Source organism: Heptranchias perlo, chromosome 37, assembly GCF_035084215.1.
Source record: "Heptranchias perlo isolate sHepPer1 chromosome 37, sHepPer1.hap1, whole genome shotgun sequence".
Classification (NCBI taxonomy): Eukaryota; Metazoa; Chordata; class Chondrichthyes; order Hexanchiformes; family Hexanchidae; genus Heptranchias; species Heptranchias perlo.
The window spans coordinates 3557478-3580966 of NC_090361.1; the positions used below are offsets into that span (position 1 = coordinate 3557478).

At 42.8% G+C, this 23489-nt stretch overlaps 1 protein-coding gene across 3 annotated transcripts in view; it reads left to right on the forward strand.

The window, feature by feature from the left end:
* Positions 1-18803, forward strand: part of LOC137304270 (BTB/POZ domain-containing protein 8-like) — a 29953-nt gene extending 11150 nt beyond the window's left edge. Inside the window, exons 2-5 of one of the 3 annotated variants that reach the window (XM_067972821.1) lie at positions 2280-2807; positions 9887-9947; positions 14284-14471; positions 16085-18803. In XM_067972821.1, the coding sequence (XP_067828922.1) occupies positions 2285-2807; positions 9887-9947; positions 14284-14471; positions 16085-18495 (3183 nt within the window). In that variant the 5' untranslated portion in view covers positions 2280-2284 and the 3' untranslated portion in view covers positions 18496-18803. Of the gene's footprint in view, positions 1-2238; positions 2808-9886; positions 9948-14283; positions 14472-16084 lie in introns of those variants that run through there. The other 2 variants (XM_067972823.1, XM_067972822.1) reach the window with 2 other exon arrangements.
* The last annotated feature ends 4686 nt before the right edge of the window (positions 18804-23489 follow it).

Here is a 23489-nt window from a genome sequence, read left to right on the forward strand (position 1 = left end):
CTGCAATCCAATGTTGCATCATTTACAGTGTGGGCCTCTGCTAGGGAATCTTGCCAACTGGGGAACAGCAGATGCAAACCTACCAATGGCATTGCACTGGATTAGTGTGTGTGATACTAGTGACCTTTGTTTACTTACCAATACAAACTCCAGTGTGAGAAAGTGTAGATCCATATCTCCTTGTTCAATGACTGTAACAACTCTCAAGCTATCTCTGCAGCCTCCTCCAGCTTTGCATCCCTTCCTGTACCCCTCCTGACTCTGATTCTTGTGCATTTCTTTCCTCTCCTTCCCACACCCAAGTTTTGTGAGTTTTCAGCTGCTTCCACCCTATTATTGGAAGTCCCTTCAGCTACTTCATTTCCCCCCCCCGCCACTGCCCTGGTTTTAAACTCTCAATCTATCCTCTTTGACCCATGTCCTTGGTCATCACACTTAACTCCTGCACCATGGCTCAACATTTGCTCCTATGTTAAAGTCTCCAACTCACTCCCCACCCTGCCCATCCATGTAAAGTACATCTTGGTCAGGACTACAGGGGGGCTCGAAGGAGGTTGTGCCAGTCAGGTGGCTGTTGTAGGTTTACCTCAAAGGGCAAATGAAGATCTTTGAAACCTGAAAATTACAGACTGCAATAGTCTCTTCTCTACAGTGTTGCTACTTTAATATGCAAGTAGGATTTGTTGGTGGGAAGGCAGCATCTGTTGGGGAATTGATATGAGTCAGGTGCTGAGTCCAGTGTCAATAAAGCTGTTTTGATGTGTAGCAATATGAAATGGTGGCAGGTGTCTTGAGAGCAGAATTTGTAATTGGTTGGATTTAACCTAAAATCAGATTTTCATTCTTTCTGCAACTTGTAAATCCTACAATTTACACCAGATCTATCCCAGTATATAACTGACCTTGGATTTACAACTTGTATTTGATGCTCTCCATAACAGAAGTGAAATTTCTACTGTGCATTACTGCTCTCCAGTGTAAGCTGGAGAGCTCCATCCTCTAGTCCCCCTGGATTGCAAGCTGTACAGGAAGTAACTTAATTCCCATTATCTTGTACCTCTGACCTGCTAGGAATATCATGCCTGTTAGAAATATCCCTGCTGCAGGCTGATTACACTTTTTAGTATCTGTTTGCATGGTGCTTGATTAATTTTGATGCCTTGGATTTGCTACCATGGCCCTGTCTGGAAGGGCAGTGAGTTTTAAGGGGTACTGGGGTTAAGCTGGATATGATGTGGGATCCTCACTCTAGGGTACTGTTGTCCTCCTCTGCCAGGTTACAGGTGGGATTGGAGGTGATGGGTACAGATTTCTTCCCTCTTCTCCCCCCCCCCCCCCCCCCCCATTCCTCAATCTGCCACACCACCCCCCCCTGGTTTGAGGTGGGGGATGGTGTGGGAGATTTGGAAGAACAGTCACTTTTTGATACTAAAGGTAGATGATCTAACAGTAAGAAAAATAGCTGAGTAGCCCATCTTTCTGACTGGAAGACCATGTGCATTGATCATCAGGGCTATCATTGTGACACTGATCTCATGATTGCCCTGGAGTCTTGGCCACTGCACACAAACCCAGGAGAAAAATCATTGGGGTGTTAAATTTTCTTTTGAACACACTTGTTAGTTATTAGGAGTATTGGCGATGGGGTGGAGGGGAAGCAGTTTGTCAAGAATCATCCAATTGGGCAACTGTGTTCCTTTCCCAATTGGCTGAGAAGGCGGGGCACTGAGGATGGGCATGTTGGGTGACCAATGGAGGTGGGTTGGAGGCAGGAGGTCATGTGATGAAACCTCCAGGAATATGTCCAACCAGAGTTGGTAACTCTAACCCAGGAAACCTGGCCTGTGATGTGTGGTAAAGACCCCAAGTGACAAGTGAACCACAAATCTGCAGTATTGTCAAATTTGTGTTCTGGTGAGTCCAGGTGGCTTCTACTAAATAAATTCCATATAAGAGAATCAAAGCTAAACTGAATTGCTGTAGGTAATCTTTCAAGCAAACTGCATTTTTCCTCTTAAATGCAACAATCTGATTCAGAATATATCTTGGCTTTCCTGTCTTAAGCTTTTTCACTGGTTGCACCAGCCCTTGAGTTAGAATGAAATCTAGTCACAGGAAATGGCAGTGATCTCTTTAATTTGTGTTTTTCTCCTGAGGGGCTTGTTATTTTGCTCTTGAATTAATATTTTCCTTTATCCTTTCTTTCTTTAAGACTGCATCTGTTTCTGGTCCCAGTAAGCCCATCTGATAGCAACATTGCTTCTGCTCTCATCCACTAGGCACCATGAAGTCTGAGGGATCTGACGAATCACCAGCTGGTGTAGATGCTCCCAACGAAACCGCAAAAGAGGACAGTGCAGTGGCAGAGAACGGCACAGCAGCCACTAAAGAGCCAATGAGCAAGCCAAGGAATGATGGGCCTGCTAAGGCCAAACAACAAAGCATGAAAGCCACCATTGGAAGCCAAGTCAAGGCAAAGGTGACTGCAGGTGGTAGACAAACAACCAATCGACCAGCCTCGGCACAGCAAAGCAGAGTCGCCAACGTCGGGAAGAAGAGTAATGAGCAAGAGCAAAAGGCTTCTTTGTCCAAAACTGTGCCAAGATCGGGCATGTCTTCTCATGCCAAAATAATGGAGAAGAAAATGGCTGACAAGGACAATGGAGCATGTGGTGAGAGTGGAAATGGTAACAGAGCAAAGAGCAGAGGATTGGCCAAGACACGGTCCAGAGATGTCAAAGTGCTGCCCGCTGGTCAAGTTGTTCCTAAAACAAAAAATCTGGTCCCACTCAGGCCCAACTCCGCAGGTTTGTCTATTGCTTTCACAACATTTTGTTGGGTGGGTTTTATATGCTAATGAAGGGGGTGAAAACAATAAGTGTTGCACTGTTCCACTTACTTTGCACTAATTTGTATTTTTCCCAAACTCCAGCATCTCAAGTTGAGGGCACCCTCTGAATGTTGAGTTGAAATATTGGTATGTAAGGATACACTACATATGTTTCCATTTTATCGAGCAGAAGAGATTTGAGGTGATGAGCACAACAAAATATTGTTTGCACACTAATATCCAGTGACTCAAAATATATCCCTCAAAGGTTATTACAGGAGCCTGAGATGCAATTGCTTTCAATCTGCCCAATAAACTAGTTATTACCTAGTTTCTGAATGTAAGGAATCTTACAACACCAGGTTATAGTCCAACAGTTTTATTTGAAAATCACAAGCTTTCGTAGGCTTTCTCCTTCGTCAGGTGAGTGTCGAGATTCATTGAAAATTACCGCATATATAGTCAGAACAATGCCTGGTGATTACAGATAATCTTTCCAACTGCTCGTTATCAAGGCCATCAAATGAATTGAATAGTGTTCAGATAATTTTCAATGAATCCCGACACTCCTGACAAAGGAGGAAAGCCTCCAAAAGCTTGTGATTTTCAAATTAAACAGTTGGACTATAACCTGGTGTTGTAAGATTCTTTAAATTTGTCCATCACTGGCATCTCCACATCCTAGTTTCTGAAAGTAGCTTTATTCATGTGTACTCTGGCCTCTTCTCGCAGTTAATGGTCTATCTAGCTTCTAGAGTGTCGCTGTTCTTGACTAGCATGATGCCACCACATTCTAGTTAACCCTGAAGCAATGGCAAGTTGAAAGTTCCATTGTTAATGCTGATTCTGATCATCTAGAACTGTCCATATTCATTTCCATGAGGGTTTTAAGCAGCTGTCAGGCCTTTATCCACCTGCAGTGGAATTCAGTCAGGTCCCATGGGTAAAAGACAGGACTACAATGCATTTGCACTCGAGTGGCAATATTTCACCTGGTTTGGTCCTGTTCTTTGCACAGTGCAATGGGGGGTTTACAAAATTGGAAAGGCTTCATTTGTAAACGAAAAAAGCTTTTCCATTCCAATTGGCTTGTGTTGTAGAAATGTTAAATTAGTGTCCAGATTATTCCAAGCTGATCCAGGCAATTGAGTTGCATCAACTCATTAGGTTGTAAGTTACTTTTTTAAAACTTTTTCTTCTCACTTTTGAACACCCAACATTTAGGAACCAAAGACCAAGTTACTTAACATACTTATCCTTTGTTCTCATTCCTCCACCTTCCTACAATATCTTTTCGATCTGCTTTCTGCAGGAATATATCTGCTGCAGCAGCATTTATACAAGGGGAGCAATGGCAGAGGTATTTGAACAGATGTTTCTATCTTGGTAACTGTCTAAAAGCTGCTCATACTTCAGAGTGGAGGAGGCAGAATTTAAGGAGATGGTTGGTTGTGGAGAAAAGCAGCCTGTGATTATCTTTTTGCTCTTGTGCATAATGCTTCAATTACTGTTTGTAAAATATATTAATTGCTGAATTTCCCCTTCCAACTTCTATGTCCTAGCTTTGAAGGGGAGCTCAAGGTATTGAAGTAGATACAGACAAAAATCAATGTGATAGTCCAATTTCCTGAGGGCTGATTTTAACACCAGGCTGAGTGGGGTTTAAGTACACGCAGCATCCTTTCCTCCAGATGCACATTGCGTTCCTGCTCACAGCAAATTTCAGGAGGTATGTAAGGTTGCTCTATAGGCAGACAAGGACCTCATTAATGTGCAAAGGCTGGGGTCCAATGATGCAGATTGGGCCAAAACATGTTTTGAACAGAGAAACCTGGTGGCGAGCAGGAGTGGGCCAGAAGGTAAGTGCTCATCCAAATCCCACAAGGAGACTTTGGGTGAGGGGGTGCCTCCCCCTGTCTTGGGATGCCCACCACCTATCCAACCCACTTGCCTTTAGTGCCAGGGTCTGTTCTCAGTTCAGTGCCCCCTGCTGCTTGAAATCCTGCTCCTGCCAGCCAGCCTGGCACTGATTCCTACTGGGATCAGACAGGATATTCCGGGAGATGGTCGAGGCCTGAGTATTACACTGGCCGGGGCTTCACTCCAGTGTGGCAGTGAGATTGAGGCACACCCTGCCACCCCCACACTGAACTCCTGCCCCTTGTGGGGCTCTGCTGCCAAGGGCAGTAATATCCTTCTATGTTGGTGGCAACACTGCACCATTCATCTACTCTAGTTGGGGCTAACCTGTGTCCTGGATTGGAATGTTGCTGTCTAATCTGGACATATCCCTCCCTAACTCAGCCTGCTACCTGATTTGCCAATTCCATTGCAAACCTTTACTAGGTTAAGCTCTTCAATTCATCCCTGATCAGTGCACTGTACAACTCAACATAATTGTTCCTGTTGATGGATATCTGTCCAGGTAAAATTTTAAATGGTCCTTTTTAAAAAAAAATCTTAATTTTATCTTGTGAAATTAAGGCAGCCTCCCAAACTGTTTATTCTAACTCAGATCTTTGTATCTTCTGAAAGCTAGTTAACTTTCATTGATTTGAGACTACAGTCACTTATATATCTATCAATTTCATGGCAGCTGATGGCCCAGTATGTGGTGGGGTAGAGTTAACATGGCTCTACAATGAGACCATCAGACTGACTGGCCAGCTGCAGCCAATGGAATGACTCCAAATTAATCCTGAGCAGTGCCTAAAATTGTAAACAATGTGTGAAATGTCCTTTACGAAATGGTGGGAATCATGCCATTAACACTGAAGGAGGAAGTTTTTGTGTTTTATATATCATAGACCTACATTTGCCAGACATCTTCTGTCAGGTGCACAGGGAGGAAATCATCAAGCAGTCTTTAACATTACATTGAGATCACTCCTTTCACAATCTCAAGATATCCCAAAGTGCTTTACAGCCAATGGCAATAGTATTGAAGTGTAGTCACTTATAATTTAGGAAACATGGCAGGCAATTTGCATACAGCAAGATCCAGCAGACGAGGCCTCTGTTTAATGTCTCCTCTGCAAACGGCAGCTCCAAGCATCCAGCACTCCCTTGGTACTGGCACTAGGAGTGTCGGCCTAGATTTTGTCCTCTAGCCTCTGGTGGGGCTTGAACCACGCGCTCTGACTCTGAAGCAAGAGTGCATCAACTGAGCCTCGGCTGACATTGTCTCAATCGGCCTCTCCCAATCCATGATCCAACACCCCTTGAGTGTCAAACTGACTGATCTCTTACCTGAACTGCATTCTAACCTAATCACTCCCACTAATTAATGGGGCAGTGGCTCCAATGTGTTGGCTGGATTAAAGTGCTGCTTTAAATGACCATGGACTAAACTGTCCATACTTTTTTATATTGTTCTTACCACCCTCTTGGGAGTGATATATTTTAGCTTGCATTCCCTGGTATCTTTACCTCAATGGTCAATCACCTGTGAGTATAGACAGTGACTATTGGTAGGTTACATGGATAGGAAATTCATCTCCCTTGACATTCCTGTGTAAACTTGAACAGAAGTCTCGAGTCCAGAGTTTGAAGAATGACCATCCCGATCTAATCCGGGGCCCATACTGCTGATTTAAAGTCTTGAGGCTAGAGTTGTAACTGATGTTAGTTTGGTCTGTGTGTAATAGATCAAACTTGGGATTATGTCCACTGCTTGCTGCCTTAACCACTGTCTATACAGACTTAAACTAGATTATCATTGGGAACAGTTAATTGAGCCCAGCAGCATGCAAACTGGAATAATGCAGTTGAAGTGGGTTAACTGACATCTCAATATTGACTCCACTCCATTGGGTTCTAACATCTCCAAGGTAGTTCACACATTAAAGGAGTATTTCACCAGAGGGGGATATCTGGAAAATCAAGGTGCAGTTCATCGGAGCTTGTGGTGTGGCTGAGTTTTCTGCAAGTTTCTCACTCCTTTTCTGGGAGATAGTGCAAGGTGTTGAAGAAATTACTTGGGTCAGGCTTACCTGGTGGGCTTGAAGGGGAAGGTAATTCTAGGGATTCAACCCCCTGAAGTACTTGCCCTGGTCGTCACCTTCCAATATTTAAATCTCATTCTGGTGTGTAAAACTACAGAACGGTGACTCTTTATAAAAAAAAATCTGCAATGTAACCAAATGAAATAACATTTATTTCTCCACTAATCAATGTGCTATTAGCAGAACCTGAAGCTTGTAACTGCAGTCCCTTTATGGGCGATTAATGGTCTGCTCTCCAGGACAAGAGCTGTTCTGCCTGTTGGGTTGGTAGACTTTTAAAACACAATTATTCATTCTTGGGATGTAGTCATTGCTGGTGAGGCCTAGTAACTGGTGCAAGTGTGGTTACTTGGGGGTTGAGAAGATAATCTCTTCCCCCTTGGGGAATGGTTTATAGTGCAGTGAGGAGATATATTAAATAAAGGAATAGATTTTGTTAAAGGCCAATGATCTTGTGGAAAATACTATACTGTAGTACATAGAAATATGAAGTTGAGGGATTTGATTTCAAGTGAATGTCTGTATTGAGTTGCTCAAAAGGCATCACTGCAGAGTATCTTCAAAATGCTGGAGGTATTAAAATGGATGAGTAACATTTATTGTGTCCTAATTACATTAAGTTTCATTTACAAAATGAAAAATCAATTTCGTTTGGCTTTTTTTGCAGAGGATTTGCAATTGAATTTCAGACTGCTTTTGTGATGGAACAACTGTGCAGCAGACTCCCCAACAGCTGCGAGCAGAGTGCAGATTAGCAAGAGCTGACTGCACTTGCTGTGAGCGTGACGCATGGTGCGAAAAGACCAGCATGTTGTTGTGACTCGTTGGCTCTGATTGTGGAAGATCTGCTTTTAAAAGAAATAATTGGTAGCTCTCCACCTGGTTCCCTCAGTGCTCTAGACGCTAGAGTGCAGGTGATTAAATTTTGGTGTGAATACCCAAACTTTATTGCTCGAACAAATCAGGACTATGTCCCTTTATGTGGTTGTAATGAAGTTTTGGATGACATTGTTTTAGGGTTGCCAACTCTGGAGGTTTCATCACATGACCACCCCCACACTCCTGCCATTGGTTGCCTGACATGTCCATCCTCACTGCCCTGTCTTCCTACACCAATCAGCAAGCAAATAGATTCTTTATTTGTTTGGGTGATTTTTGATTATCAATGAAACAGCCTTTCCCATGTCTGATTTCTATAACTAGTAAGTGTTCAGAGCATTTTTTTAATAACATACTTGATGCTCAAATGATTCTCCTCAGTTGCTCAGCTATGTCCTGGAGACTCCAGGGCAACCCTGGAGGGTTGGCAACCCTACATTGTATCCAGTTACAACTCTAGCCTTCAGACTTTAATCTGGAGCAAGAGGTGTCTATTGCTCTCTACCTTGCCATGAAGGCATGTGCCACTCATCCACTCCAGTATTGATCTAATGGAGAGGTGGAATCTTATGAAGTGTGGTGTGTTCAGTGTTTTGCAGCAAGTGTGAGCTTGCTCCCAAATTTTCTATCGTTTGGATGTAGACTTTCTGACTTGCGGTGGAAATGTAGAAGGAGGAAATGTTGCAAAAAAGCTGTAGCGGAGGAAGGTGATTCCAGATTCGGAGGTTAAATGGCAGGACTAATCTGTTCAAAAGACCCTTTTTTTAACCAGGAGTCGTTCTTTTTTATATGGGTAAAGAACATAAATGGGAGTAGGCCATACGGCCCCTCGAGCCTGCTCTCATTCAATAAGATCATCACTGATCTTTGACCTCAACTCCACTTTCCTACCTGATCCCCATAACCCTTGATTCCCTCAAGTCTAAAAATCTATCAATCTCAGCCTTGAATACACTACAACTGAGCATCCAAAGCCTTCTGGGGTAGAGAATTCCAAAGATTCTCAATCCTCTGAAGAAAGTTCTCATCTCAGTCTTCAATGGCTGATCCCCCTTACTCTGAGACTACATGCCCTCTAGTTCTAGTGTCTTGAGCTGGCTTTTGGTGTTTATGCTGTTAAATCTGGGGTTCGGGAATCTAACTTTAACCCGAATACAGAAGCTCTTTTAACAGTTTATTTCCAGGTTGAAAATACTTATCAGTAAAAAAAATAATGACCATGAAGCTGTCAGATTGTAATTTTTAAAAACGCAAACAGAGGGACCATTCCCTGTTGTGAAGGGGACGAGGCATGGTGACTTTTCCTTCGATCTTGCACATGACCCACTTGTACTTGATGCTCACAATGGGTGAGAAAATGCATCATTCCCTTGGTAATGCTAAACCTTGCTGACCACAGCACTTAACCAGAAAGTGTGTTCACCAACTGGGGTCATCAAATACTTTGCATACCATTTTTGCCTGTACTTAATCCACAAGAATGACTGTGAACTGCATCCACTTAGCAGCAGATGTCTCTGGGGAGAGGATCTGGTGGAGTTGTCATGTTCGGACTTGCTACCTCTATCTGTAAATGTTAAACCTTCCTATTCCCCAGTGCATCACCATTTTATAGCAGCTTAAATAGTGCTGGGGCTGTTACCCTTCACATGTCATTGATGCTAAACTGTTCCAAGCTTCATATGATTCAATGATCACTATCTTTCCTCTTGGAAACTACCTCAATCTCTATAACTGGATTCCTGGTGTCTTCATGCTTGAACAGTGCTGGTGTGTGATTCACATTGACATTTACTGTTGGCTGTTTGGTTAGTGTCCATTCCTCACCTTTCCCACTTAATATTGGAGCACTTATCTGAGCCATCCATTCAATCCATCTTTACTTAGTTTCCTGTTTGTGCAATACAACAGCATAAAGCCCACAATTATTTAGCTATATTCTGGTTAAAATCCATAACACTTTTTAGAATAATTCTCAACTTGAAGCAATTGTAGATAACTTGGTGAGCACTTTAAAATTTGATCTTTGGTGAGAATCTGTATTGGCTATCAAAGTTGCTTTTTAAATTTAAACACTTCAGTTAAGAAAAGAATTTAACACTAACTCAAACCGAGGGTTAAGTGGTTTAAAAATGATGCGTTAACTGACTCCCATTTAATTCTGTCTCTGCAGCTTCTGTGAAACCAGCACCTGCTGCGAAACCAGAGAGGCCCCTGCAGAGCGAATTGAGCAGGTAATGAGGACCCAGATGTGCCTTGGATACATTACTAGCATTGCAACTTTAATCTGTGGGGGTATGAATGGTAGAGGGATTTAGTTAGCTGGTTTCTCTTTTTCCCAATCTTGCAATGATTGGGAACATAAAAGGAGCCTGTTCTGCAACTCCTGTATTTGTTCCATGTCCCTTCATTCCATATCTCTTGATATCTGTGGACAGATTTTTGTTGGGTAAAGGTAAGACTAGAGTCTTTTTCAACTCTGACATTACTTGTTTAATGCTGATTGTTGGATCCCTGAGATACTGGGCAAATCAGTCTCACATATTGAGAACTTGACTAGTCTCTGACCAACTCAGCTCGAGTGAACCAGATGAGGGGGATTCCTAACTTCAAACGTAGTCTGTCTTCTTGAATGATTTACTCCTGGTATCCTACAGTCATCTGCCAGATGACCCCTTTCTCCAGACTCCAGGGCAATCCTGGAGGGTTGGTAACCCTTTCCTGGATCTTTTAGCTGCCTCCCAAAGGAATGCATTAGTTTAAATGGAAACACTCATTAAAACCATAGCTGGAAAGTAGCTAACTTTTCCTGAGTTGGATGCAGGAATGTTATGAATCTTTCAATGCTTAGCATTCCAGTGTTGTACTGTCTGTCAAGTCCAATAATTCAGTGTGATAAATGAGCTCACCAAAGACAATGGGAGATGATCCATTGGCATCTATTGGTTGTTGACGGTTGAGTGGTCCTTTTGTGGAAGGTTTTTTTTTGCAGGCTACAAACAAGTGAATTTAAAAAAAATCAATGCTGTAAATGGACAAGACAAGCTAAATGTTCAGGTGTGACCTTCCCAGTCAACTCCTGATCCTTGCACTCTGTTCTGGGGGATTGTACAAACAATAAGCAGGGTAGTGGCTGACAAGTGTGACAGGCCCTGACTATTCTGAACCAGGATCTAAAAACATTCTTTGATCAGTGTAGGATTTGTGGCCAAATAAAGTGGATTGACAACATAGGCTGCTGTTGCCTGCATGTATAGTCTGAGATTTGTGTACATGACAGTCCCTCTACTCTTTATTAAATATTGAAAAATCAGCTAATGGGAGTCTAAGCACATAAAAAAACACTTGAAATTCTCCTGTGTTGCTTGCTGCCCTGAAATGAAGAATGACTCAGTATGCACACTGTTCATTGCACCATCTTCCTTGGCTGTCTGGTTACCAGCTCCCAACACCCCTCTTTCTTCAAACTGAGTCTCAATTGCTCAGTTGACTACATTTCACATGACCATCTGGATAGCAGTACAGCTCCCCATAATTCGGTCTGTTGGCTGCTGATTCATTCCATGTTCTTGAACAGCACATCAATTTAAAATGTCATGATGGGAACCTCTGATGACTCCTGCTGCTGACTGGGCAGTTCATTAATAAATGAGATTGGCATTCTGCCTCTGGCCCTCTCGGCTTTTGGGAGGCCTGAGTGAAGCCCTCTGGTGGGGAGGGAGCAGGTGGCACACAGATGCAGTAAGGAGAGCAGCCCTCCCAACCCACCACCCCCATGCCCAGGTAGGGTTTCTGCTCGAGCATTGTTTCCAGAGCTTACCTGCCAATGTAAACGTTGCACTGGAACTTGGCAAACTGGTCTTGTTGGGAACTACTTAATGCAGGAATATTTTCTAACAGTCTGAATATAATTGAAATGTCATGTTTTGAAAGCTAATATTCCCACAACTGCAAATGTATCACCCATTGAAGGGAATGTTAATCCTTCAGGATTGTGGGGAATGCCTTCACCCCAGAGATGCCTATCTGGCATTTAAAATGCCACTTTTTTGAAATGGCAGTACTGACTGCTTTAGATATCCAGTTGGATCAAAACCATTCAGATCCAAACATAAACCTCCAGCTTGTTGCATACACAGACCGTCTGTGGCCAACTCCTAATTGCACCAATGTATATTGGGGTGGAGGAGAGTGAACCTGCCAAAGCATCGTCCCAGCTTCCCTGAATTAAGAGCCTGTGGTTGTGTGTAGCTCCGTGTATACAATGTAAACACCACCTGCACGTTCCCCCTCCAAGTCACACACCATCCCGATTTGGAAATATATCGGCCGTTCCTTCATCGTCACTGGGTCAAAATCCTGGAACTCTATTCCTAACAGCACTGGGAGAACCTTCACCACACGGACTGTAGCGGTTCAAGAAGGTGGCTCACCACCACCTTCTCAAGAGCAATTAGGGATGGGCAATAAATGCTGGCCTCGCCAGCAATGCCCACATCCCATGAATGAATAAAAAAAAATCCATGGAAATGGTTGGAAAGGATGACTTGCATTTCAATTGGGTCTCTTTGTAATTTGCATTGAGGGGGGGAGGAGAGATTTTTCAGTGAGTTGTGATGTGGCATTCACTGCCTGAAAGGGAAGTGGAAGCAGATTCAATAATTTTCAAAAGGGAATTGGATAAATGCTTGAAGGTTGTGGTGGAATTGTAGGGATATGGGAAGAGCTGGGGAGTAGAACTAATTAATAGCTTTCATAGAGCTGGCACGATGGCTGCCTCTTGTGCTCTTATGAATCTATGGAAAGAAGCAGCCACAGGTCATCAAGTCAGGCATCTGTGTGCTGACATCCTGACATAATGTTGCTGTCAGTGTCTGAAAATGACATTGCTGATGTGGCACTTTTAATGCTGACCACTAGACCAGTAGCAGGTGCTGAGACTGGGGTGGGGGGGAGGAGGGGAGTAGAAAGATGGATCTTGAAGTCCAGAAGTTTTACCTTCAGCTGGCTAGATATGGCCTCTGCTACAGAGAGCTGCTGGTTGATACAGCTGCAGGGAGCATTGGGATTTGGAGTAAATGCTGCTCCTGAAGGTTTGAGCATTTTGAGGGTAGGGTTGCCAACTCTGGTTGGATGTATTCCTGGAGGTTTCATCACATGACCTACTGGCTCCAACCGCTCTGCCCCCAGTCAAACTGCCTTTTTTACCATTTACAATACTTTTACAACTCATCTTCAAAGAAAATGAAGGAACACTTTTTTCTTAACGTTCATGATTTTCCTTCTGGGTTTGCTCATGGCAATGTCCAGGAGGTTAACCTTTAATTCCTGGATAGTCTGTAGATCAGATTACATCCTCTGGATGATGCATCGGCGGGTCGCCTTTGAGCCTGGTCGCACCGACATTGGTTAATTGAGTGGAGCAGGGAAGAGAAATGTCACCATCTACAGGGCCCGTTGTGAAATGCTGGTGGGGAATTCTCTAGTCAGCAGTTTGAAAGCTGTGCATGGTGGGCAGAGGTCCAATTGGCAGGGGCCTCCCTGGCTCTTGTGTAGCATTTGAGAACAGGATGCAACAGACTTCGTGGTTTGTTTTGAGGGGAAGTAACATTAGAAAGACAACCAGAGACCCATCACTTCAGATACCAAATAGGCAACAAACGTCAGTAAGATCTCGAGCTTGAGTGCTTGGTCTCAGATTCATAGGCCTTTGCAGAAAGATGGGTAAGACTGCTACATTCTTTCCCAGACTGACTAGCATGAAGCTGCAATGGATGCCATTTGGGTTAGCCAAAGTCCTCATGTTTTGTTGACATTCCCTCACAGGTTTCCATAACTCTCTTCAATGACTCATCCTTCCAGGGTAGTTGGTACATTATTCAGGTCCCAGGTTACTGTGCAACTCTAATCATTGGGTAAATTAGCCAGTTTGTGCATTGTCCATCACTCGACCTCAAAGCAAAGTTTAGCCATGAGGGCTAAATCTCATGCATGGTACACTGCTGGGTACCACTTATGCATTTTGCATTTGTTTAGCTCCCATTTATTCAGTGATTCTGTGGCTGCACTTTCCCTTGGGGTGCAAGTCTCAACTCTGATCTTCACTGGATCAACCAGGTTAGATTGGATGCTTCAGCTTCCTTTCAAACTTTGGGAGTGCTACCTGGTGACTGTGACTACATGCTTGCTGACCAATTGTTTGGAGGATAGGTCGTATTGGGTTGACCCAATTACATGCAGACCAACAATCACTTGTGGTTTTTTTGTTCTTGGTTTTAAACTGATCCTATCCAAGTTACCAATTTCAGTTGTTTTGCTCTTGGCCTAACCATTAATAACCATATTGTGTTGTTGCAGCAACAATTTAAGTGCTGCCTTTCACTCAAGTCCCTCATGGGAGGGAGAACAAAAAACCAACACCTGTAATTTTTGGGCAGTGTTTGCCTTGTCCGTGTAGAAAGTGTGCAGTTTGGTTCCTTCTGCAAAGCAAAAATGTTGGGTGCATGTGAAATGTGTAGCAGTGTTTTGGCCTTTAAAAGTAACTCAACCGATGACCATTTTTTTTTAAAGTCCAGTTATCGCTCTGTCTTCAAGCAGATCAACACTGAGTGCAGGTGCAATGAGGAAGCTCCCTGCAGTGAGGAAGCAGCCTGCAGCTAGAGTTACCAGTGAACGTTCCACTCCAACTCTACCAGCCAAGCCTGGAGTCCCGTCTACAGGAGTGAAGCAAGAAAAACTCTTTGTGGCCTCCAAGAAAGGTGGGGAAACCAGTCTCTTAATGGTGGTCCACAGGTTGTTTTAAGACTTTTACCGTGGTGGTGATTATTCAATGATTTTTTTCTTTTGTCTATTTTGTGGGTTCTTGAGTTGAAATCTTTGCCAGACTGCTTAAAGACAAAGTACTTCAGGGCCAGTTCATGTGAATTGTTCATGTGCTATTGATAAATGCCTGGGAAGAGATTATTCAGTTTGCCTTTGGGAAGTTGGGTGAGCTTCCTACCTCATTGGAGTTGCTCTTGTAGACTTGATGCTTTTCTGGGAGACAGTCAAGATTGTGAAAACCAGCTACATAACACTTAGTGGAAGTGGCAGATGTTTTTAGAAGCTATGGGTAAGGTGGCTAAGATGCAAGGTTTTTATGCCATCTTTAATTCCAAGATGCACAACTCCCTTGTGGCATTTTAGTGATCAAAGTACCAGGACTGTCCTGGGACTGGTATTCAGAGCATCTTTTCCTTAAAAGATGTACGAAGTTTCTACCAACTAGATTTGAATGCAGCAATTGTACACAATACATGAAGATACTTGGGGGTGCAGTGCAGAGTCATCAGAATGATACCTGGGCTAAAAGGATTAAATTGAGGACAGGTTGCATAGGCTCGGCTCATATTCCCTTGAATATAGATTAAGGGGTGATTTAATTGAAATGTTTAAAATGGTCAAAGGTGTTAAGGTAGATAGAGAAACTATTTCCTCTGGTGGGGAAGTCCAGAACAAGGGGCATCACCTTGAAATTGAGCTAGGCTGTTCAGGGTGATGTCAGAAAGCACATCACTTAGGGTAGTGGAAATCTGAACACTTCCCCAACCCCCCAAAAAAAAACTACGCTGGGGGTCATTGAAAAATTCAAAGCTGAGATTTTTGTTAGGCAAGGGTATTAAGGATTACAGAACCAAGGCAGGTAAATGGAGTTAAGATACAGATAAGCCATGATCTAATAGAATGGTGTAACAGACTTGGTGCTGAGTGGCCTATTCCTGTTCCCATGACTGGTGGGGACAGAGGTACCTGCATCATGCCGTCTTGGCATAAACCTTTACTCTAGCATGTGCAAATTCATTCATATTCTATTTGATTGCAATGTTTTAAAGACAGCCACTAGCTTAGTTTTGTTCTGGATAAATTGCAAAACAACTAAACTAGATGTTTGGGAAGGATATACTTAACTTGGAGGTGGTGCAACAAAGGCTCACTGGATGGAATCAACCCCCTCATCCCAGGAACTTGGGGCTTGACAGGGTTGATTGAGAGGTTGTTTCCCCTGGCTGGAACCTAGAACTAGAGGGCATAGTCTCAGGATAAAGGGTTGGCCATTTTGGGCTGAGATGAGAGGAATTTCTTCACTCAGGGTTGTGAATGTTTGGAATTCTCTACCCCAGAGGGCTGTGGATGCTGAGTTGAGTATATTCAAGGCTGAGATCAGTAGATTTTTTTGACTGGGTATCAAGGGATATAGGGATCAGGCAGGAGAGTTGAGGTTAAAGATTAGCTGTGATCTTATTGAATGGCAGAGCAGGCTCGAGGGGCCATATGGCCAACTCATCCTATTTCTTAAGTGGTAACTTTTTGTTTTTTGTCTTGCCTCTTCCAGACTTGACTCCAAGTTCCTCACAGACAAAAAAGTATTCAAGTGCTGAAGTGAGCAAGGCCACCAATACTGCCAGGTCAACCAAATTAAAGCTGTTGAAACCTTCAAAAACCAATTCTGCAGAGCAGAAGAATTTGGATGCAAGGCTAAAGGTCCAAATGGCTAAAGCATCTGGCAAATCTAAACCAAGCATGCAGCCAAGTAGCTTGACTTCAAAAGCTTCAGTGGGCACCAATCTCCAGCAATCCACTAAAGCTTCAAAAGGAATCGTTGAGAAGCAACACCTGCCAAGTAAAAGGCAATTCACTTCCAGGAAGTCTCTTTCGGAAAGTGATATTGGGAAACCTAGCACTGCAGAGCAGTCTCAGCTTGAAGTGGAGCCGGTGAAGTCTTCTGGAGCTCAGACAATAGTAGCGAAAGAGGAAACTCCAACTTTGCTTAGGGTGTTGTCCAGTGGTGATGTAGCAGTTGTGGCTATGAATCCAGAGAATTATGTAACAACTGAAAATGTGCCATTGCCACAGGAAGTGCAAACTGCCCCTTGCCTGGGCAATGCTGATCAAATGAAGCCCAGGCTTTCTTTTGAAGAGGAAAAGATGGAGAATAGAGAGGTTGAAGCAATCTCACGCCTGGGAGAACTCCAAGCAGTGGAGAATGAAGGGAACTTGGACTCTGAATCATCTGGTCAATTAGAGGAAGACAATAAAGGGGAGCTGAATTACAAGCAAAAGTTGGAAGTAAGCTTATGTTCAAATGACAGTGAAGAAATTGATGTGAAAATAGAAAATGCAAGAGCAATTGATGGCCATGAACACAATGCAGCAAATGTAATCAATGGAGTGGATTTCAACCAAATCAAAGATCTGCAGATTAATGCAGATGAAAATGTTGCTGGTAATGATGGAAAGATGGACTTGAACAGTGAAAATCTGGAAACAAAAGACTTGCTGAGTCAAAAGCATCTTGAATCTAATTCACCAAGCTCTGAAGAGAATGAGTCAAATCTGGATTTTAGGTCTCTGAATGCTGGCATGGATGGTCCAGCAGTAGAATATGTATCAATAATTGAAGAGAAGAATGTTGTCCTTGCACCAACATTGGAGAATCTGGTAGATCCCAGAGGGCCAACTTTGGGAAGTTCTCTTGAAGAGGAGAGTTCTCCTGAGACAAATAGTAATGTGTCTAATGTGGAGAAAATTAAGCTAACTATGTATCAGTATTCTGAAGAGGCAGATACTGAAGAATCTCCTCCTGATGAGCTTTGCCCAGAACCACTGAAAGGTCAAGATGACAAAGATGTTTTCAAGCCTCAAAACCTACAGGTGGAGGCTGTGTCAGAATGTCCTGTTGAAAATGGAAACTGGTCCTCTGGAGAGAAACTTGGAATTTCACCTGAAGATTCACATGAAGACCAGGGTGTGTCCAAGTCAAGCACACTTAGTGGTCCTGATTTGGCAGGGAAAAGCAGCAGTACCACTAGTACTCCTGAAGAACTGAAGGACTACGACAGTAGCTCAGGAGTAGAGTCAAAGTCTGAAGAGAAACTAGAACTAGCCGATCTTTGCATCCCTCAGACTGACGAACTAAGCCCACTAGATGATCTCATTGATCAGGATTTAGGGATTCACTTGGAAAGAGGTGACGAAGAACCAGAGACACTCCCAGCAGATGACCTACACGGTGATCCTCCAACAGAGCCCATTATGTCTTCCGAGGATGAAGATCATTTGGAGGCTGATCTTGGTGTGGTGACTGGAGAGCCTGTCCATTGTGGACTAGAGGGAATTGACAACCCAGTATTTGAGGACAAAGGCACAAATGAATTGAAATCTGAAGCACTCCTTGCATTATGTTCTCCCCATTTCAAACCCTTAATTCTTCATGCTGTGGATGAGACCGAAGAACTTGCAACTGCAGAGACGAGAGCTGAAATATCCCAATCCATCAGATTTGATGAACTTGACTACACTACTTCTGACTCTCTCGCTCCTCAAAACTGCTTGCTTTCAGGTGCTGGAACTTTACAGGATGACCCCACTTGCAACCAGATTGTAAACAATGAAAACCTTCCCGACATGATCGACCATCAGTCCCATGGACCTGAAGTAAGCCTTTCCATTCAGAACCACTGTCCTCCTCAAAATGAGTTCTCTAAAGAAGTTAACCCTGAAGTGGCTCTTGCTGTAAAAGGTGAACATGACCTGGCAGAAGACAACACTACTGAGTCTGATAATCAACAGGAGTCTTGCAACGTGGTGGAATCTGTTGCCGATTATCCTATAGACTGCCTCGGTGGGGACTTGACTAATCGCCAGAAGTTGAGTGAACCTACCACTGATGCAAATGGAGGTCACATGCAGCAGTACTACTCTGCTTGTGAAAAGAATGATAGCATATTGACAGGTAATGTATAGTGCTTAGTTAAATGCTAACTTTAGAAGTAAACACACACCAGCAAAGTCTTAAGGGTGAAGTCTGTGCAATAGATCCTAGTACTGAATACATAAACCTGTGAGTTGGACTGCATGTAGCAAATATTCCACACTGATTTGGATGCCATGCCTGTAAATCCTTTTTTACCCTAATTTGATGATTCTGTCCTTTTTGTATTTGTGGCATTGAATTCTTAGTATTGAACTTGCAGAATACAACTAGAATTTGTGTATATTCTTTTCCTTTTCATTTGTTTAACATTGACTAATAAAGTTATGTTTTGGAACTGGCCACTTCATAACAGGTTTTTCTTGATTGCTGTAGTACATTGCAGTTTTTTGGGGGGGAGCTGTTTAAGTGTCTTGAGCTCCTCTTTCTCCCCAAGTCTCTCCCAACATATTCCATGTGGAACTGGGGCAAATGGCTGAAATGCCAGTTGTGTTTCTAAATGTGTAAGGTTGGCTGCTGATCTGAGCTGTTACTGTAGTAAATTGGCTGAGCTGAAGATTCAACACTGGGACATTTTTGTGACTGCACTATAGGTAAATGCAGCCTTTTGAAGAGGAGTGGATGATTCATTTGAACCATGACCCCCTTTTGAGGATTATTGCTTTTTTTCTGGGAAGGAGGAAGACCGTTCTGGAAATAGTCACATGGTTCTCTAGGGAAAGCTGCAGCACAAATTCAATGGTGGTTTTTCATCTTTTATAAATGGACAACACCAGGCAAAATTGACACTTGTGCAGCCCTATTTAGGGCATTTCACCTTGATGTCCTTTTTTAAATTGTGTGCCCTGTCATGGCCTGTACCAGATCAACAGTATACATAGGATTGCCATCAAAGCAATCTTTTAACCAATGTGAAGGTTAGCTGCTATACTTCACTGCAATGCTGACCTAAACTGTTTGTGATTGATAAACATCTAAAATGGCCAGTTCCAAGTTATTCCCTTTTTGAGGCTGGGGCAGCAGTTCTTTGAACTGCAATCAAGGAACCAGTGGTCTGAGGGAGCAGGTGTTACAAGCACATTGAGTACAACACAAAGTAATGGGCTTTTACAATCAGCTCCATAGGTGATTGAGAACTCTTCCCACAAAGTCTTCAAGCCTCCCTGCCGACAGGTACAAAAATTTTAATCATCTCCCAAATACCTAGTCCAATTTTTAACATCGGACAAGGATGTTTTTTCTACATGGAATGCACAGCACAGAAACAAGCCACAGGCTAACAGGTCTTTACCAGGGTTTATACTCCATGTGAACCACCTTTCTCTGTACTTCATCTAACCCTATCAGCATAATCATCTATTCCTTTCTTGTGTTTATCAAGCTTCCCCTTAAATGCATCTAAGCTATTCACCTCAACTACTGCTTGTGGTAGCAAGTTCCACTCTCTGGGTAAAGATGTTTCTCCTGAATTCAATATTGGATTTATTAGTGACTATATCTCATGACCCCTAGTTTTGTTGTCTCCCCACAAGTGGAAACATCTCCTCTCCGTCTCCCCTATCAACCCCTTGCATAAAAGACCTCTTGGGTCACCCCCTAACCTTGCCCTTTTTTCTAGTGGTGATGCTCTGTATACCCAGCACCAGAGTTGCAGTGAATTGTTTCTCAAAAAAAATGTTCTTGGTGAGATACTGGGCAGTGAGAGCATGTGGGTTTGCACCTGTAGTCTGCGCTGAGCTCTCGGCATGTGGTGGACAAGTGCTTTCTCCTTTCCCTTCTGCACAAAGGAAACTTTTTGGAGTTAACGTGATCTGTTTCCTGATCAGCTGTGCAGTGCTCTGAGCTTTAAGATCCAGCCTCTCAGCTAGTGTGGGGCACTCGTCCTGTCTCTTTATTTAAAAAGTCAAGTGGATTTAAATGTGAACTGTAAATATGGTCAAATGGAATACAACTTTATATGCTGTCATGTCTGCAAATTACTATTGTACTGTGATAATGGTAGACAGAATCTGGCCTCATCTGTTTCAGCATTCCATCTGGGTTGGACCTGTTTGTTTCGCATTTCTGTCACACACCAAATGTTACATCACACTACTGCATTGACCAGGAACCTGAAATTTTTACAAATTGCAGCTTGTGTGGAGCCAATGGCTTTGCTGCTGAACATTGCCACCCTGCTCTGGATTAGAAACTGCCTGTGTGCAATGCCACTGGTGGTTGGCCAGTGTTGCCCCACCCCCTCCAAAAAGTGAATATGTAAGAGTGTCCCATCATAAGCACACAAGCTCTGGCCATTCAGCCCAGGCAACTCCATTCTGTTCGTATTCGTTGCTTTGTCCCGTTCAGTGTTGTCCGCCAGGTTGGGGGTGTTTGGAAAGGGCTGTTTTTTGTACTGATTATTGCATACACCCTAAATATAGGATCAGTAGTTTGATGTATGCAAATTAATGGGAACATTGAAGCTTTGTGTGTGGCCTGCAAGGCTTCATGGTATGTGTTTAACTAACCCATGCAGACACACCAAGGTCCACTTTCATTTGTATTTTCTTTGCAGTTTTTCTGCCAACTTATCACATGATCAACCTGGGATGTTAAATATTTTGGATAAAACTGAACCTGCAACTTACAAATTACTTTCCCTTAGTACCCTTGTGGTTTGGATCTGATCTATAGTGCATATAAATTGATCCTAATGTCTCATTCAGTCAACAGACAAGTGTTGTGCAGGAAACCTAAATCATCTAGTTTGTTGAACATTCTTGTGCTCGATCTTGTATTCACATTCACTCTGGGAACAGCTGCATCAACTTTTAGTTGTAGAATTGCATGCAAAAGGGGTTTTGCTTGAAATTTTTTTCAATCTTCAAGTGCTGTCAACTGTTGCAGGCATCTTGAGTGAGGGCGAAAAAACACGACAGACACCTGCTTGTACACCATGGATGACTCCGATGTTGCCTCAAATCCTGTCGACGATCTATGAAGTAGAAACTGCAGAGACTGGTGAGGAGACTAGGTTGGGAGATGACTTTGAAAAAGAGGAGGAACTTCAGAAACCAGATTGGCGATGTCTTGGAGAACTCTTCGAAGATTCTGGCGAGAAGGTCTTGACACTCCAGATTGAACCAGTGGAGGTGGTGCAGCAGCTGATTAACCAGACATTGCTTCTTTCTGGAGATGGGGTCAAATTACAAAGCAAGGTAATGGTTGACAAAGCAGAGTTAAGCAAATGGACAGATCTTATATCTCCACTAGATGACTCCACAGCCAGTATCACATCTGTAACCAGCTTCTCTCCTGAAGATATCTCCTCCTCACAAGGGGAATGGACAGTGGTGGAATTAGAGACCCATCATTAACCCACACATTGCCTGGTTTGTATGCTGTTGCCTGAAACTGCACCAGTTAGAGTTCAGATGGCCAAATTAATATTGAATTGAAGTCCAAGATGTGATGCCAAACTATTTTGGGTGGCTTATGTGCAGACTTGTAAACTAAGCTATACATTTCAATGGTGAGCCTTCAAATACTGAGCTGTGAAGAGGATACTTTCTCTTCCCAATATGTTGTCATAGCTTCTAGGTGCAAAATGACTAGATAACAGCAAAGTTGCTTCATTATTACGGCAGGAGCTGGCCTGGATGCAATTTGGTTCATTTTGTTTTTTCCAAAATCAGATCAGTTTGTATTAAATGCATTCAAGTAGTTAAACAAGCTGTTGTAATCCAAAAGGCTTTAGTATCTGGGTACTAAATCTGTTAACTTCACTGTATTCCCTGAAACTTGAAATGTTGTACACTGTTTCCAGTTGGCCAGGTGTTGCCTACAAACAGATGTTTTCCATAAAAAGTTGCCCACCAGTGACTCCTGGAATGTCTGCTCCAATGTCCTAGCTCAATGGGGTGTTTTTGTGGCCTGTATCTTGCAGTTGGAGTCTAAATCAATTTTGAAGTCTCCAATGCTGGTTAAAAGTATACAATGTTTTACAGGAAACATTTTGACCAGTGATTTGAACAAGGACTAAGCCAACCATGAGATCCAAGATTGTGTACATAATTGGTGTCTTAATATTTGGGATCATCTAGCTATTTGAGTTGTCTTGGCTTTTGGCTGTGCACCCAGCTTGCTCATCTTGTCAGAATATAAATGCATCTTCCTATTTTAAGTGGAGCTGTTACTGGTTGAAAGCTAGGAGGAAGTTTAAAGGGGAGCAGAGACGTCTATAGTTAAAAACAGGTGGAATTGTATCTACTTTTGGCACTGCAAACTTAAATTTGAGTAGGTTGGTGCTGTTTTTAGGGAAAAATTCACACTGGAATATTTTGGAAGTAATGACATTTACTTGGACTGGTCAATAAATCTCCATGATTTAGTCTAAAGGTTTTCACATGAAGGATGGTTGTCTCGAGGTACATTAGGGTGGTATATTGGTGTGCATCTCCGTGCCAAAATAACTGAGCAAGGAAGTTTAGAATTTTTTGTGGGTACCAGTGTGGATGAGCAAGTTAATTCCAAGTGTCCTTTTGTAGTGAGTTATATATACGTAGGGAACAATATTTTGTACATCAACCATTTTTTTTCTCACTGCCTCAAATTTGCAAGTAAATGAGTACTGCAGGTAAATCCTTTTTCCTAGACTGTTCAAATTGCCACTCAAGTCTGATCCTACAGCTATGCAACTGTGGACTAAAGATATTAGTGATGACTGCTGTGACTCTCTTCACCTGGAGATGTTGGCTTGCATACGGAAGCTACTCCAATCTAAAAACTAAAGGTGGTGGATTTGACAGGTAACTCAAAATTGGACACTTGTGCAAAACTCCAATTTTGAGGATGTAATGAGCTTATTCAGTGATCACCAGATGTCTGTCGGAGACTTTATTAAATAGTAGCACACTGAAAGGTCAGTGCCATTACTGTACTCATTGGACACTAGTCTGGACTCTGATCTAACGGTATATAGGTACTTCCAATACAATCTACTGCTCTACAAATTTCCCCAACTCCAAATCTAGATGTGCAGTATGTT